The sequence below is a fragment of the Peromyscus maniculatus genome, chromosome 19 (assembly GCF_049852395.1).
Source record: "Peromyscus maniculatus bairdii isolate BWxNUB_F1_BW_parent chromosome 19, HU_Pman_BW_mat_3.1, whole genome shotgun sequence".
Lineage (NCBI taxonomy): Eukaryota > Metazoa > Chordata > Mammalia > Rodentia > Cricetidae > Peromyscus > Peromyscus maniculatus.
The window spans coordinates 44,191,145-44,208,735 of record NC_134870.1 but is presented as its reverse complement, the minus strand read 5'-3'; the positions used below and the strand labels follow the sequence as shown (position 1 = coordinate 44,208,735).

Here is a 17,591-nt window from a genome sequence, read left to right as displayed (position 1 = left end):
CTTACCAGGGGGATTATTAGAATTCATAGTACTGTTGTGTTTCTTTCTTTTTTTTAATTAGAAACATAATCACTATGGATTAAAAGTATTTTTTTTCACTAACGTGTACACGGTTTTACCAGCTTCCTATTTAAGAGACGGTATCAGATTTTAAACTGTTTTTTCTTTCGGCTGAATTTCCACTCCTGGTTCTCTCTCGGGACAGAGACAGAGAGAGCACCAGGCATTTGGTTCATGTTTATTGTTCATGGTTGTGCAGCTCTGGGAGATGTCTCTCAGAGAGAACAAAACACCGGCTGCTTCACGAACTCGAAGAGAAAAAGTAAACCACCTTAGCCGTTGGCCTGGCCACCCAACTAAGCTATGTATTTTAAAACTAAACTTTTAAAAGGGTGCACAGACAATCACTGTGAGTGAAATTTTTAAACTGCTAAGTTTCACCCAAAAGGACTCTCCCAAAACCAGTTCAGTTGGCAACCTGGTGTCTGGCAAATATGCATCACATACATGTTTAGAGCACAGCTAAAGACTCTCTAAGAACACACACACACACACACACCTGCTCCCCACCAAAAAAATCTCAAGAGGCAGGGGACTGTCAAAGCAGCACTGTCCACCTTCTTTTTTTTTTTTTTTTTTTTGTTTTTTCTTGAGGTGCTAAGGATTGAGACTAGGACCTCCAGCATCCTCGCAAGTGCTCTACTAGGAGCTGGGAACCTAAGTTCTCTAAGCCACATCTACATGATGGTTCTTAGATTGTATAGAACTTCACGGCTGTGGAGAGTTGGAATGCTGCTGATTCAGAGCTAAAATTACATTGGATTGTCCTACATTTTTCTGAAGAGCACTTATCAGACCTTTTAACACATAGGTGAAAACTTGGCTGTGTATTCTCAACAGACCACTCCCTTCCGCTAATCCTCAAGCTAAGAACGCCATCACAGAGCATGGGAGACCTATAGCCCAGATTCTTCCACCGCTGTAACTGTTCCAGCAAATGTATTTGGAAAATGCCGTGATTTATGACTACGGTTTACCCTGTGACTATAAAAGCTCCTATAATCACTTCCAGGGTGGAGCACGCCATTTGGAGCAACGTGAATCCATGTGTCCCGGGGCACGGTCGGTCACTCGTGTTTGCCACAGAATACACTCTCTGTTCCCTTTGGAATCAGTTTGATTGGACCTATCTGTGTCTCCAGAGCATTCATCCTTTCTACTTAAGCTCTCTATCACCAAGATAGTTAGAATGGTCATGTGCTTTTAATATAAAAACACCATCATAATCACTAAGTTATACACTGTGAAGAGGGAAATCAGGATCTCTAATAAAAGAAAATCAGGCCGGATACGGTAGCACACACCTGTACGCCCAGCACCAAAGAGCTGAGCTAGGAGGTTTGCTTTGACTTTGAGGCCAGCCAAGGTTACACACGGAAGGCTCTATCCCAAACAAACAAACGGGGCCAGCAGGACAGCTCAGAAGATAAGGGCATTTTCAGCTGCGTCTGAAGGCATGAGCTCCATCCGAGGAAGGAGAGAACTGACTCCAACAGTTATCCTCTGACTTTTCGCATGTAAACTGTGGCCCATACACAACATAAGGGTGGGAGCAAGAGTGCCGGCGTGTGAGTGTGTGTATGTACACGTACACACACATACACACACACACACACACACACACACACACCACACACACACACACACTTTATTTCATTAAAGATAATGAAATCTTTAACAACTAGTATGTAAAGAAGGCAAACAAGTGCGGTACTGGGCAATGAAGCTGAACTGCCAGCTATTGGAAGATCCTTTAGCCTGGGCTGCCCGGAAGCCCAAGGGCCTTAACCCAAGGCCCTTTAACCCCCAAACCCTTTTATCTTTAAACCCCCAAAGAATGCCTCCCCCATGCAAGGTGCTGCTGATGCGAACAGGAGAGGTGGGGTTTCTGGAAGAATAAAACACAGCCAAAGTTTCTGTCCCTTGGAATGGGTTCAGGTTCCAAGGTTTCCTTGCTGATACCTGGTGTTTGCAGTGCTGGGAATGAAATCCACAGCTTTGTGGATGCTAGGCAAGTGCTCTCTCTGCCACTGACCACTCTCCTCTGCCACTTAACCACGTGTTAAGTGCCTGAGAGGATTTACAGAAGAAAAGGCTACTGCTGAGCGAGCCCAGCTTCCTCTCCCCAGTTCCTGGCCATGGAGAGCACTTCAGCCCCTTTGGGGGGAGACACTTCTGCATCTTCTCAGAGGGAGATTTAGTTTTCACTTTCAAAACACAAGGGTTTAAACAGGCTGTCACAAGATGCCAGCACTACTTAGAGGAAGGAAGAAGGGTTAAAATGCTCCTCCGGGATGACATGGTTAGTAAGTGAATCAGCGGTGAATAAGATAGCAATCCATCCAGGCTGTTCTCTGCAGTCTCCCTCCAAACCTAAACATCCCGGCAGATCTGGATGAGAACACTGTGGAGCACACCTATACTTAATCCTTAAACTAGAACCAGCAAGACACGCCTTCCCTCTGCTGAAGAGGACTCTGTGCTCAGAGCCCACAGCCAAGGTCTTAGTCAACATCTCACCTGGACAAGCAGCAGAGCGCATCACTGTTGTTTGGTATTTCACAAGAAACTCTGGCCAATGCAATGACAGAAAAGAAAATACAGCTGCTAGACAACAAGAGAAGAAACTAAGTGTGTCAGTCTGGAATGATCTTTCTCTTCTGTTCTCCGACCACTGCAACAACAACAACAACACAAACTCTTCCAAGTTCTAATCAATCTGAAGCGTTTCTCCCCGCTTGCAATGGCTATCTAGAGGAAGGAGCTTAAATTTACTGGGACATCAACCAACACTTCACTCGTATTATAACTTGTGACTATAAGGGTCCAGGGCTGGTCTCTGCAGTTGCGTCTCCTCAGAGCAAGTCACCTGTCTCAGATTTCTGGGCGACTCTATTCTAGGTACAGGACATGTGCTCAGGTAAAGCACCTGATTTTTGCCGTTTCATGCCACTGCAGAACTAAAAAGAAGCCAACTCTAAAAACCATCTTAAAAAAAAAATCTAAAAATCAATCTATGTGTTAGCCTGGCTAATGAGCAACCACAAATGTTGATTTTTTTTTTTTCCCTTTTCTTTCCCCCCCTCCCCAACCTTTGGTAACACGTTTTCCATCTGAACGAACCTCACAGAACTTGCAAACCATGAAGAACCTGCAACCCAGCAAACCACAGGGCAGCCGGGCCCGGCTCCCAAAGCTCCCGAGGCCGCGGAGGGGGGGAAGGGATGGAGCCCAGGGGGGCGCGCGCTGGGGAGGGGCACCCGTCTCCATGACGACCGCGCTGGTGGATTGGGGGGGTACAACGAGGGAGGTGGGGTAGGGGCTGGGGAGGGGAGGGGGGACCCGCGGGGACGGCCTACCGTGTAGCCGCGCTCCAGGTCGCTCTCCTCGTGGCGAAAGGACGGGATGTAGACCTCCATGGCCGCGCCGGGGCCGCGCCACACTCTCCGCCCGGCCGCACGGTGCAGGCCGCCCCGCCTCCCGCTCCCCTCCTGGCGCGCGCGCGCGCGGCCGGAGGTGCACGGCCCGGGGACCGAGGTCGGCGGCGGCGGCGCAGGGACGGCGGGCGCGGGCGGAGTGGGGCTCGGCGGGGCCGAGGCGTGGGGCCTGCAGGGCGGCGCGGATCAGCTGGGCCCGGGAGGCGGGGCTTGAGGACCGGAGTCTGCACCGGCGGGTGTGCGCGGCCGCGCGCGGGGCGCCACCCGGGTCTCTCCTGCCCTGCGGGCTCCGGGTCTGCGGGGCGCCCGCCACCCGGGACGGGGAGGCAGCGGAGGTCGGTAAATGATGGCGTTGCGAGATTCCGCCCGGCTTGCTTCGGCTCGCGTTCTGACCGAGGCAAACCGTGCCAACTTTCACCGGGACTGGGCTGCTGCACCCCCCGCTCAGCTAAGCCTGCCGAGCCCGGGGATGGGACCGCATAGCCTCAAAGGGACAAGTGCTCGCTCTAGTTCCCAGACATCCACTGCCTCTAGGGAACAGTAAGTGGACAAAATGGAAGAGGTGATTGTTTAAAAGCGTGGTGGACCAGATGGTGCCTGTCCCTCGGCCGCACCTTAGCTGCCTCAAAAATCGATAGTTCAGGAAACTGGATTATTCATTTACTCAAGGACACTGAGTGTCTTCCTTAGGTTAGCGCAGAATAGAATTTAAGAAGAAACTGTAGGACACTCAGATGTGATGCGGTGGGTTGTCAAGAGCAAAACTGACCAACTAGAGACTTCCTGAGTTTACGGTAAGTAAACAGTTGCACTCAACTCACTTTGCCCTTGAGGACAGAGGGCATTTCAACTAAAATTCTACGGATGTAGATGAACCTAAAGCATAGAGAAGAAAGTCTTGCTTATTCCTCTGCCCCCATCCCCACCAGACAGGGTTTCTCTGTGTAACAGCCCTGATTGTCCTAGAACTCGCTTTGTGGACCAGGCTGCCCTCGAACTCACAGAGATCTGCCTGCCTCTGCCTTCTAGGTGCTGAAATTAAAGGCGTACACCACCACCATCCAGCCTACCGTGCACTTGGGAAGGTCCTTCTCCATAGACACATCTGAAGAGGCATTCTCCTGACCCAGCACCTACAGCCCCAGGATGTGACCTCCTACCTGGCTACCTTAACCTCCGGAGAGAATTCAACAATCTTGTGATCCCTGCTGATTCAGAGACTAGTTTGTAGATTTGCCTTAGCCCCTGGCCAGTATCACATAGTATTGTGTGATTTCTCGGCCCTTTTCAGGGTAAATTTTAGAGAGAATCTCATCAAGAGTACAACTAATTGCTTTAAAAAAAAAATGTGTTAGGGTGGGTTGTGATTTCCCTGACCTTTAATTCCAGAGCTAGGAAGGCAAAGGCAAGCAGATATCTGTGAGGTCCAGGACAGCCAGGGCTACCCAGTGAGACCTTGTCAAAAAAAAGGAAAGAGAGAGAGAGAGAGAGAGAGAGAGAGAGAGAGAGAGAGAGAGAGAGAGAGAGAAGAGAGAAGAGAGAAGAGAGAAGAGAGAAGAGAGAAGAGAGAAGAGAGAAGAGAGAAGAGAGAAGAGAGAAGAGAGAAAGAAAAGAAAGGAAGGAAGGAAGAAAGAAAGAAAGAAAGAAAGAAAGAAAGAAAGAAAGAAAGAAAGAAAGAAAGAAAGAAAGAAAGAAAGAAAGAAAGAAAGATTAGAGCCAATGAGATGGCTCAGTGGGTCAAGGTGCTTGCTACCAAGCCTGATGAACTCCTAAATTCAATTCCTGGGACCTTACCTAGTGGCAAGAGAGGACCAACAGCTACTGGCTGTCCTCTGATCTGCAACACCCATCCCACCCCCCCACCCCCCCACATACATATATACACACACAACAAATAAATAAATGCATTATTTTTAAATTTACTTATTTATTTATTTTTAGTTACATTCATGATATTCATTACATACACTCATGATATTAATTACATTTGTGGTATTCATTGATCACATCCACAGTATTCATTCAATAGTTACATTTATAATATTCATTAATTACATTAATTGTATAAATTTGTTACATTCATGATATTATGCCCTGATAGTAACTGTCCATTTGTAAATAAATGCATTATAATCCCAGTCTTCAGGGTTTTTTTTTGTCAGCTTAACACAAGCTAGAATCAAAGGGGAAGAGGAACTCACCTGAGAAAACGCCTCCATCAGATTACTTGTAGAGAAGTCTGGGGGGGCTTTTCTTTGATTGCTAGTTGATAGCACTGCGGGCAGTGCCACCCCTGGGCAGGTGGTCCTGGGTGGTAGACAGAAGCAAACTGGCAAGCCACGGGAGAGCAAGCCAGTAAGCAAGTGTCTGCCACGGTTTGGGTCTCTGCTTCAGTTCCTGCCTCTAGGTTCCTGACCTTGAGTTCCTGCCAGCACTTCCCTTCAGGACGGATTACAACCGGTGCATTTTTTTCTAGAAGATTCCATATAATCTACGCACTTATACAAAACGAGTGGGATAGAACAGGGCTTGGGGTTAAGCTTCATGTCATGCCCCAGTGAGGAAGTGTCGTGTGCAACAGTTTGCTGTGGAACTTACAGTAGAAAGTCAGTAGTGTTTCTGGTTTGTTTTTTGATACCTTATGGTTTTGGGGGTTTTTTGTTTGTTTTTGTGGTTAGGCTGTTTGTTTATAAAAACAGAATCTCACTATGTAGCCCAGGCTGGCGTCAAACTCAAAACCCTCTTGCCTTGCCCTCTTGTTGTGTGACAGGGATTGTAGGTTTGCACACACACACACACACACACACACACACACACACACACCCCACACACACACACGGGATAATTCCATTTACCAAGAGGGATAATCCGTCCCCCTCCCCTCTTTTCCTTTTGCCTTAATTCTGTAACTAAAACTCAGGCACTTTATTGAATTAGAATAGAAGGTGGGGGGTTGGGGATTTAGCTCAGTGGTAGAGCACTTGCAAGCACAAGGCCCTGGGTTTGGTCCTCTGCTCTGGAAAAAAAAATAGAATAGAAAGTGGACACCCATATCTCCTTCCTGATCTTTGAGGCAATGCATTCAGTTTTTCACCACTTAGTATAAGGTTGGCTGTAGGTTTATTGACATGTAACCTTTACTGTGTTGAGGTCATTGTTTATTTGGGGTTTTCATCATGAAGGGAGGTCAAAGACCTTTTCTGTACCTATTGGAATGACCTAGTGACTTGTCTCTGACTCTAAAAAAAGCTACTGATTTGCATATGCTGCAATATTCTGGTCTCTCAGATTAAACCAACATGATTGTGGTGCATACCTTCCTTCTTCTTCTTCTTCTTCTTCTTCTTCTTCTTCTTCTTCTTCTTCTTCTTCTTCTTCTTCTTCTTCTTCTTCTCCTCTTTCTCCTCCTCCTCCTCCTCCTCCTTCTTCTCCTTTTACTTCTTTTTAAAATATATTGTGGTGAATTCAGTTTGCAGGTATTTTATGGAGAATTTTTGTATCTATGTCCATTAGAAATAGTGGTCTATAGTGTTTTCTTCTTTTGTTCTAACCTGGTTTGGGTCTCAGGATAATAACAGAATACATGTTTGTTTGTTTTCATTGAGATGGAAGACAGAGTCTTATGCGGCCAAAGTTTGCCTGGACACTAGCTAAGAATGACCTTGAACTCCGGATTCCCCTGCTTGGCCAGCCATGTCTGGCTTACAGTTTGCATTGCAGAGGTCTTTCATTTGTGAAATGAGTTAGATAGTTTGTTTTCTTCCTCCCCTTTCCAACCCATGCAGCATCTTGAGGAGTATTAGTGTTTGCTCTTCTTTAAAGGTCTCATAGAATTCTTTGTTGGGAAACTATGACTGCTTCAACCAGACTGCGTGTTACAGATCTATTTAACATGTATTCTCCTGCTGGAATTTTGGTAGGTCATATGTGTCTAGGAATGGAACGTACTCATTATTTCTAGATTTCCCATATTTTTGGACTATCAGTTTTCAAAGTACTTCCTAATGATCCTCTGGGGTTTGTTGGTATCTATTTCCATGCCCCCTTCCCCCATTTTCTAATTTTATTAATTTGAGCCTTCTCTTTCTTTCGATTCATTTGGGCGGGAGTTTGTTAATCTTGTTTTTTTTTTTTTCCCTACAAAACTTTGTTTTTCTTTGTTTCCTTTGCTCTGTATTGTTCTTTTAGTATCTATCCCCTAATTTCTACTTAGGTCCTTATAATTTTGTTGTCTACTGTTTTGGGCCAGGGCTCATTCTTGTTCTTCTAAAACTTCATTAAGTCATTTATGTGAGATCTCTGGTTTGTTTGGTTTTTTGTTTGTTTGTTTGTTTATTTTTTGCATGTGTATGTGTGGTATGCATACACATTCCAAGCGTGTGGGTACATATATGTATGTGTATGTTGTGAGCACTTGTATGTGGAAAACTGAATTGTGGTATGATGTCTTCTTCAAACACTCCCCACTTTATTTCCTGAGTCAGCATCTCGGGAGCTTTCCAGTCCCAGATATTCTAGCTACCAGCTTGCTCTGGCCATCCTCTGCCTGCTGGGTCTTGGGATTATAGGCAGCCGCCATGCCCACCTGGCTTTTATGTGGGTTCTGGGGAGTCTCCCCATAGTCAATCCCTTCACCTGCTAAGCCACCTCCCCAGCCTAGCTCTGCTTCTTAATAGAAGTACTCACAGCTATAAACCTTCCTCTTCCAACTGCCTTTGCTGTTTCCCGCATGCTCTGATAGGCTGTGCTTTCCATTTTCACTCAGTTGTAGCAGTTTTTACATTTCTCCAATTCCAAAGTGATCTCTTAAGTCTCCATGTACTTGTCAATTTTCTGTTTTCCCTTCATGTTGCTTTCTAGTTCTGCTCCACTTTAACCAAGCAAGATGCAAGAAATTATTCTGATTTTAAAATTTTGTTTCTATTGGCTATGTATCTTAAAATGTGATCAGTTTTAGAGAAAGTTCCTAAAGAATGTGCATTCCACATCTATTAGATGGGTTATTCTGTAAACACGTATTAAATCTATGGTGTCAAATAATGTTGACCTTTCTTTGTCAGCTTTTAGTTTGGATGACCTATCTATTGACTAGATAAAGGTACTGAAGTCACCCACTATTATCTCGGGACCTATCTGTCTTTTTCTGTCTGTGTTTATGAAACTAGGATCTTCAATGTTCTGTGTCTATATACTCAAAATTATTCTATATCCAGCAAGGAAGTAGATTTTCCTTTTATTAATATGTTGTGCCTTCTTTGTCTCTTTGAATTCATTGTGGCTTGAAGTTGATTCTATCTGTTATACAATTAGAAGTAGATAGTTCTAAACCTAGAATACAAGGTAGCTCTGGGTTTCCATTTACTTAGCAAATGACTGCCATTCTTTAACACTTAATTTCTTGGTGCATCTTTGCCAGTGAGGTTTATATATTTGGAGAGAATGGATAGTTGGATCTTGTTTCTTAATCCTGTGTCTTTTGTTTTGTTTTTGACAGGGCCTTGCTCTAGGTCTTGTTATGTAGTCCACTCTGGTCTCAAACTCATGGCAAGCCCTCTTCTTTAGTCTCCTGGGTGCTGGGATTACAGGCCTGCACAACCTTGCTGGCTAGTTTGTGTTGTCTTTTGAACTCCATTTATAGATCAGGCTGGCCTGGAGCTCAAAGAGATCTGCCTACCTCTGCCTCCCAACTGCTGTGATTAAAGGCTCGTGCCACCGCACCCAGTCATAATGACATCAGTACACACTGGCACAAGCCAGACCTAGTTTCGTGTCCTCCAGTACTGCATTTTCCAGATGTCCCAAATGTTCTAAAGCAAGAAGACGATTCTAACACGCGCACTTGTGAAGCAATAGCCCCTGGAGAAGGGCCAAGCAAACAGCACTGCGGCCTCTAGCCTGCCCTGTCAGAGGTCTCCTCCTCTCTTCTCCTCCCCTCTCCCATCCTCCCCTTCGCTCCCCTCCCCTCTCCTCTCCCCACCTCCCTCTTCTCCTCCCCTCCCTCCCTCCTCAGCTCTCCTCTCAACTCTCTTCCCTTCCCTCTCCTTTCCTCCCCTCCTGTCTCATCCCCTCCCTGCTCCTCCTCTCCCCTCCCTCCCTGCTCCTCCCCTCTCCTTCCCCCCTCCACCACTTCCCTTTCTTTTGGAGATGGAATCTCATAATTCAGCCCAGGCTGCCCTCAGACTGGCAATTCTCCCACCTCCCTTCCCCATCGCTGGGCTTACACAGGACTTAGCTTTACCTCTATTTTACAACCTCTTTCTCTCTCCTCAGCTGAACCTCTGCTTCCACAGCACAGGGCGGGCCTGCAGGCCTTGCCATAGGGGTTCTCTGGCAGGCAGGGGCCATATGAAGAAAACCAGTCACTTAGCAGACATTACTAATACACAATCTTAGCCCTACTTTACTTCCCCTGGGCAAAAAAAAAAAAAAAAAACTCACATGATCATGAAGTCCAGTCTAATGTTTGGAGAGCTCTCTACTGCAAGCTGTGGGCCCAGGTATGGCTCAGCTGTCCAAAGAAAGATTTTGAGCCCTGGGCAGTTCTGTGCTTCCCAGTGGGCACAGTATTTTATCTCTGTGGGCCAGGGTTTCCTTGTGAAAGTTCCCTTTCAGCTAGCAATGTGAATAACTCCACCCAAACACTGCTTTGGAATCTCAGGGGTCCCAACTCACGGCGGGCCCCAAAGGCAACATATCTAAGATGCTACCTTGTGCTCCACAGCAGCCAGCTCTGGGTCCAGGTGCTCAGGGCTAAGTGGCCTGAGGTCGGCGACAGGGTGGGTAGCTACCAGAGAAAGTCAGCAAGCTCAGTGCCCACCCGCATGTTGTCCGTTGATGAAATGTATTCTTTCCTGTGTTCTATCGAGTGAGACATCCTTTCGGTGTGTGCAATCCCTGTATCTTGTGCAGTGCTGACTCCGTGGTCTTGAATCGCTTTAGTGTGTACTTGTCTTTCTCCGTAACTGGGTTGAAACAGACCTCACTGTGTGGCCCGGCATGATTTACTGTGGAGACTAGGCTGGTGAACTGTGATCGCCCCTGACATGTCGGGATGACAAACGTGTCCTCCTGCACCAAGCACCTTCATTTCTCTTAATGCATCCTTCCCTTCTTTTTCTTTCTCTATGTAGCTTTGAAGCCTGTCCTGGAACTCGCTTTGTAAACCAGGTTGGCCTCGAACTCACCGAGATCTGCCTGCCTCTTCCTCCCAAGTGCTGGGATTAAAGGCATGTGCCGCCGCCGCCACCACCATTTGGCTGACCACAAGCATTTTTCACACCTGATTTCTTACCCTGAGGACACCCATAGCAGATCTCCTGGGCAGGCTGTTCTGGGAGGAAACCCTGTTGGTACCTGCCATAGTGTGCTTTCTGTTGCTGTGACAAAGAACCTTAACCAAAAACAACTTAGGGAGGAAAGAGTTTAATTGGCTTGTACTTCGAGTTGTGCTTCATTCAGACTGGGGTAAGTGCTCAGTAAATCCTTGTTAGGTGTGTAGGAATAAATATTAAGGGTTTGCTATTGCTAGGGCATTCCTTTCTACCAGTTAAGGGATGCTTCCCATTTTACAGATGAAAAGATTAAATCTTAGAGATACAGAACTTGCTCAAGCTCTCTGTAGACTCATGAAGCAAGATTTAACTACCTGGGCTTCATGTAGCCTGTGTTTTCTTTTTCTTAATGTGTGTGTGTGTGTGTGTGTGTGTGTGTGTGTGTGTGTTGTGTGTGTGTGTGTGTGTGTGTGTGTTTGCAGGTGCCCAGGGAAGCCAAAAGAATACATCATGTGCCCTGGACTTGGAGCTAAAGGCGGATGTGAGCTGCATGACCTGGGTGCTGGGAACTGACTCAGGTCCTTTGCAAGCACATGAAATCCTCTTAACTGCTAAGTCATCTCTCCAGCCCCACAGACTGTGTCCCTCACCACTCTATTACATTGTTTGGGCTGTAATACACTGTGCTCTACAAGAAACAGGAACCTGGCCATTCCTTAAGAAATACACAGACTGATGCAGGCAGTCAGGCCACACAAATGGGATGTGAGCTACACACCAACCGAACAATCTAAATGAGCAGAGTTCTCAGTCCATGTAGAGACCTCCAGACCCCTTCCCTTCTTCCTTTGCAGTATGCCTCAGGTGCCAAGAAATACCTCTAGCTGAAATTTAAAACTCAAAGTTTAGTTTAAAAGTTTACGGTCAAACATGTACATACATGCACACACCCCCATAAACACATACTACATAGACACACAGTGAGAACACTGTGAATAGAGACCTAGAGTAAATATAGATTAAAATCAATTATTTGACTATGGAGCAATAAGAAAGCCATTAGATAAGTTTGTATTTGGTTTTATTAAAGTTACATATATAAGTTTAAAATAGAACATTTTCCCCTTCAAAGTATTCCTTTAGAATAGTTTATCATGTTAATTGACATTAGTAAAAAAATAAGTTCTGTTTATTAACAAGTAGGTAAACTCAGGTGTAGTGATACATACCTGTAATCCCAGATTTGGGGAGGCTGAGGCAGGAGGATCACCTTGAGTTTAAGTTTGATGCTGTCCTGGGCTACATAATGAGTTTCCAGCCAGACTGGGCTAGCGAGTGAGGCCCTGTCCCAAACAAACCCAAATCGAATGGGTGGTTCAAGTGCATTTGTCTTTAATTACCCACACCCCCGTTCTTCCCCAATTGGGAAAAACACTTCAGAGCATTTGCCTTTGGGAATTTTTAGAAGCATGCAATGAAAAGGGAAAATAGGCATTCTAAATTTCATGTGCATTGAAGAATTAGACGGCAAGCCACAACTTCCCTGTTGACTGCAGGCAGCTATTCTTAGCAGCTTCTGAAGCAACAGTGTGAAGAAACTGGTCCTGGGTCCCAAAGGACCTCCTAGAGCATTTGACAGGAATCTTGAAGAACTTACCACACACACACACACACACACACACACACACACACACACACACACACACACACACACACAGTTTGTACATGGTTAACACACAAATTTAAGAGGAAGCATAGTCCAGCCATGACTTAAGGTCCCTCTGGAACGAGAACCGGGCAGGCAGCCCACGTCTCCTGGCAGGTCAGTGGTAGGCATTACTCATAGTGGCCACTGAGTACCCGGTATACGCGCACACAAAAGCTACATAACCCTGTACCTAAACTGCATCTGACTGCAGGGTAACCTGGAGTTCCTTCACTCACATTCAGTTTCTTCGCTGGAGTCAGAGTGTAAATAAGCTCCCTGTTGCACAACTGTTAGTCCTGTACACATTGTCTAAACTCATGCTGTCCACAGCACAGCCGGCAGCCAACGCGTGGGCGGTAACTGATAAGCGATGACTAAAGATCTGAAGACGGTATAAAACACACACCAGGATCAAAACCTTGATGCAGAAGACAACACAAAACAGGCCACATATTAAAATATTAATCTTACTGGGTGGTGGGGGCGCATGCCTTTAATCCCAGCACTCGGGAGGCAGAGGCAGGCGGATCTCTGTGAGTTCGAGGCCAACCTGGACCACCAAGTGAGTCCCAGGAAAGGCACAAAGCTATACAGAGAAACCCTGTCTCAAAAAACCATAAATAAATAAATAAATAAATAAATAAATAAATAAATAAATAAATAAATAAATAAAAATAAAATATTAATCTTACCTGTTACTTTTCACTTTTTAAAAGTCTGGCTCTAAGAAATATAATCTCCTCAGTTTCCTGTGTTTGGCCTCTGTTATTACTTAACCTCGCCCTTTACTGTAAAGGTTAGGCATAACTGTATTTATTGTGAAGTTTAGGTAAGGCATGGCGATTCTATTTGGTCTTTTATCTGTAGTTTGAAACAAAGACAGATCACACACGTATCTATTTTCCTCGTTTCAGGTTTCATGTGTATGAGTGTTTTGCCTGCATGTGTGTGTTTTGTTGTGTGTGTTTGGGCACCATATGCATGCCTGGTACCCAAGGAGGCCAGAGAAGGTATCACATCCCATGGAGTTGGAGTTACTGACGGTTGTGGGCCACCATTTGGGTGCTGGGAACTGAATCTGGGTCCTTTGTAAGAGCAGCAAGTACTCTTAACTGCTGGGCCATCTTTCAAGCCCTGTCATATAAATTTCTTTAAAAAGTTTAAAAATTATGTGTAGATGTGTAAGGGAGGTTGCTGGGGGATTCCAGAAGAGAGTATCAGACCCCTGAAGCAGGAGCTATAGGTAGTTGTGAACTATGATGTGGGTGCTGGGAATTGAATTTGGACCTGCTGGAAATAGCACCAAACACTCTTAAGCGATGAGCCATCTCTCTAGTCTCTTTTTAAGATCAAAAATAATGTTTTAAAATTCCGTCACACAGTTTTTAACTAGTTGAATATAAGATATGATGAAAATGTCCCCATGTCCCTAAGTCGGAGACTGGGATTCCTTGTCACTTTCTCTCCTTACAACCACCCTTGTTCAAATGGGCGGAGCTTGCTCAGCCTGTCTGTAGTTACTATTGTATCCTGGCTATCTCCCTGATTCAGATGAGCACTACTGCCCATGTGCTCATGACAAAAAAGGTAAAGTTGCCATTTAGCTTGGTTACAACTATTGGGACAGAAATAGGAAAGTTTGTGTAATTTTTTTAGAAATCTGGATGAAGAAATTAGTTGTAAGGGATGTTCAACATATTTAGACAATGAGGGAAATGCAGATTAAAACCGCACTGGAATTCTGTCTCACCTTAGTCAGAATGGCTAACAAGGAAACAAAGAGCAAATGCTGTAGGGTGCATATGCCCCCTTCTGCAGTTGGCAGAATGTATGGAAATCATTACGGTTACCTAAAAACCTAAAATGAGAATGACCACATGATCCAGCTCTGCCACCCCTGAATAGATACATCAGCATACAGTGCATACACGTGAATGCTCTTGTTTATCCTAGCACTAATCACACTACACAAATTAAGTTAATTAGCTTAGGTACACATCAATGGATGAAGGAAGACAGACAATGTGGTAGAGACAAAACACGGTATTATTCAGCCAGGAAGAAAAAAGAATTTGTGCTACTTGCAGGAAAATGGATAGAGCTAGAGAGCATCGTGTTAAGTGAAATGTCGGGCCGCAAAGACAAATACAGGTATCGTCTCACATTCAGACTCCAGATTGAGAAAGAACAAGGAATAGGAGACCATGGTAAATGAAGACCACATGAGAAAAGGGAGAAACAAAGTGCTAGAGAGGCCCACAGAAATCCACAAAGATACCCCCACAATAGACTGCTGGCAATGGCCGAGAGACAGCCGGGACTGACCTACTCTGGTGATGGGATGGCCAAACACCCTAATAGTCGTGCCAGAAACCCCGTCCAAGGACTGAGGAATCTGGATGCAGAGATCCATGGCTAGGCCCCGGGTGGAGCTCCGGGAGTCTAATTGGTGAGAAAGAGGAGGGTTTATATGAGCGAGAATTGTTGAGACCAAGGTTGGATAAAGCACAGGGACAAATAGCCAAACGAATGGAAACACATGAATTATGAACCAAAGGCTGAGGGGCCCCCAACTGGATCAGGCCCTCTTAATAGGTGAGACAGTTGATTGATTGGCTTGATCTGTTTGGGAGGCATCTAGGCAGTGGGACCGGGTCCTGTGCTCATTGCATGAGATGGCTGTTTGAAACCGGGGACTTATACAGGGATGCTTGGCTCAGTTTGGGAGGAGGGGACTGGACCTGCCTGGACTGAGTCTACCAGGTTGATCTCAGTCCTCGGGGGGAGGCTTTGCCCTGGAGGAGGTAGGAATGGTGGCACATGTCTATCTCAGCACTTCAGAAGTTGAGGCACAAAAATCAGTCCCAGGTCAGCTTTAGCTACACAGAAAATGAGGCCAACCTGGGATACATAAAACCATCTAAAGCAGGATGTTATGTGACATGCCTTTAATTCTAGGCCAGACAGGGCTATATATAAAGTAAAACCCTGGTTCAAAACAAAGTGTCTGAAACAGGGGGGGAGGAGACCGAAGGCAAGATGGCTCGCTGATTAAAGACACCTGCTGCCAAGCCTGATGACACAGATTCCCAGGCCCCACACTGTGGAAGAAGGGATTCCTGCAAGTTGTCTTCTGGCCTCCCTCCACACAAGTGCTGTGGCACACTCACACCCACACATGAACGCCTAAATGAAAATATAGAAAGGACTCATAATTCTACTCCTTTTACTTTATTAATAGATGTGGACTCTTATCTTTGATTTGAATTTTTTGTTGCCGTTGTTTTCTTTGGGAGGGAGATGGAGTGGTAGACAGGGTCTGGCTTCAAACTGGAAGCAATTCTCCTGCCTGTGTCTCCTGGCTAGGATCTGATTTGCTGATCAGGTCACCTCCACTTAACACATGCACACATAATTTTAAAAATGTTAATTATACTTGGCTTGAATATTTTAAATAAAATATGCAATAAAAATAATCAAGAACCAAGAGTTTATGTTTTTAAAGTTTTATTTTTTAATTGTATGTCTGTGTGTGGTTATGTACACATGAGTGCAGGTATCCTCAGAGACCAAAGATGTTGGGTCCCCCTGGAGTTGCCAAACCTGGGTACCAAAAACCAAATTCAGGTCCTCTTGAACAGGAGCCAGTGCTCCTGTCATCTCTCTAGTCCTTTAATTATGCTTTTTTAAAATGATTTATTTATCATGTATACAGTGTTCTGACTGCATGTATGCCTGCAGGCCAGAAGACGGCACCAGATCTCATTACAGATGGTTGTGAGCCACCATGTGGTTGCTGGGAATTGAACTCAGGTCCTCTGGCAGAACAGCCAATGCTCTTAACCTCTGAGACATCTTTCCAGCCCTTATACTTTTTCTTAAAACTTTTCCTTGAACTTGTTTTAAATATAAGAGATGTATACAGGTGTGATAGCATACACCAAGTAATCCCACAATGCAGGCGACTGAGGCAGGAGGACCATGTTTGAGGTCATGCGCGCTCTCTCTCTCTCTCTCTCTCTCTCTCTCTCTCTCTCTCTCTCTCTCTCTCTCTCTCTCTCACACACACACACACACACACACACACACACACACACACACACACACACACACGTTCTTCTAAATCTTAAAACATGTAAGTGGCATGTGCAGTCATAACATAGCCGCTAAGCGACAGAAGCAAGACTGGGCTCACGACCTGAGTCCAATCGTTTACTGTCCTGTTGTTTTGGCCCTTTTTTAAGCTTATGATTTAAACAAAGGAAACATGATTATAAACCAATACAACTTTTTTTTTATTCATTTGGAAAGAAAGCATTTTATTTTTAATTTTATGTGTATGGGTGCTTTGCCTGCATGTATGTCTGTGCACCACCTCATGCCCGCAGAGGCCAGAAGAGGGCGTGGGATCCCCTGGAACCCGGGCTACAGATGGTTGTGAGCAGTTGTGAGGGAGCTGGAATTGGAACCCAGGTCCACTGGGAAAGCAGCAGCCAGCACTCCTAGCCACTCGGCCATCTCTCCAGCCCCGGGAAGTAATCTTAGAAATATCCGTAGGAGATAAGAAGATCAGTAGGTGAAGTTAAAATGCTGGGAGGGAGCAGAGACTCACACAGTTTATCTGAGGCTTCCAACACACTAACAGTAAATGTGGGCCAGAGGAATTAAGTTTTGGTTATTTTCTAAAGCTTCATCAAAACTGAAAATTACTTGGAGCTATTGGGTATTCTAATTATGTAAAACTGAATAACTTACTTAGCTATATGTAAATCACATGTTTGGAATTACAACTATGGATATACTACTAGGCCATCCTTCAAGTGAAACTATATTCCCAGTTTTGCTTAACATGTATTTATTTATTTATTTATTAAAAAAGATTTATTTATTTATTTATTTATTATGTATACAGAAGAGGGTGCCAGATCTCATTACAGATGATTGTGAGCCGCCATATGGGTGCTGGGAATTGAACTCGGGACCTCTGGAAGAGCAGTGGGTGCTCTTAACCTCTGAGCCATCTCTCCAGCCCTACATGTATGTATGTATGTATGTATGTATTTATTTATTTATTTTTTTGGTTTTTCAAGACAGGGTTTCTCTCTGTAGCTTTGT

At 45.1% G+C, this 17,591-nt stretch overlaps 1 protein-coding gene and 1 long non-coding RNA gene across 4 annotated transcripts in view; one reads left to right on the top strand and one right to left on the bottom strand.

The window, feature by feature from the left end:
• Snx24 (sorting nexin 24) overlaps positions 1 to 3,622 on the bottom strand; it is a 153,024-nt gene extending 149,402 nt beyond the window's left edge. The window contains exon 1 of one of the 3 annotated variants that reach the window (XM_076555250.1): positions 3,420 to 3,622. In XM_076555250.1, the coding sequence (XP_076411365.1) occupies positions 3,420 to 3,479 (60 nt within the window). In that variant the 5' untranslated portion in view covers positions 3,480 to 3,622. The remainder of the gene's footprint in view (positions 1 to 3,419) is intronic. The other 2 variants (XM_076555247.1, XM_076555249.1) reach the window with 2 other exon arrangements.
• Positions 3,623 to 3,727: 105 nt separating this feature from the next.
• On the top strand, positions 3,728 to 5,635 carry LOC143269587 (uncharacterized). The gene is made up of 2 exons (XR_013046091.1): positions 3,728 to 4,291; positions 4,527 to 5,635. It is a non-coding gene; the product is annotated as an uncharacterized LOC143269587 (long non-coding RNA).
• The last annotated feature ends 11,956 nt before the right edge of the window (positions 5,636 to 17,591 follow it).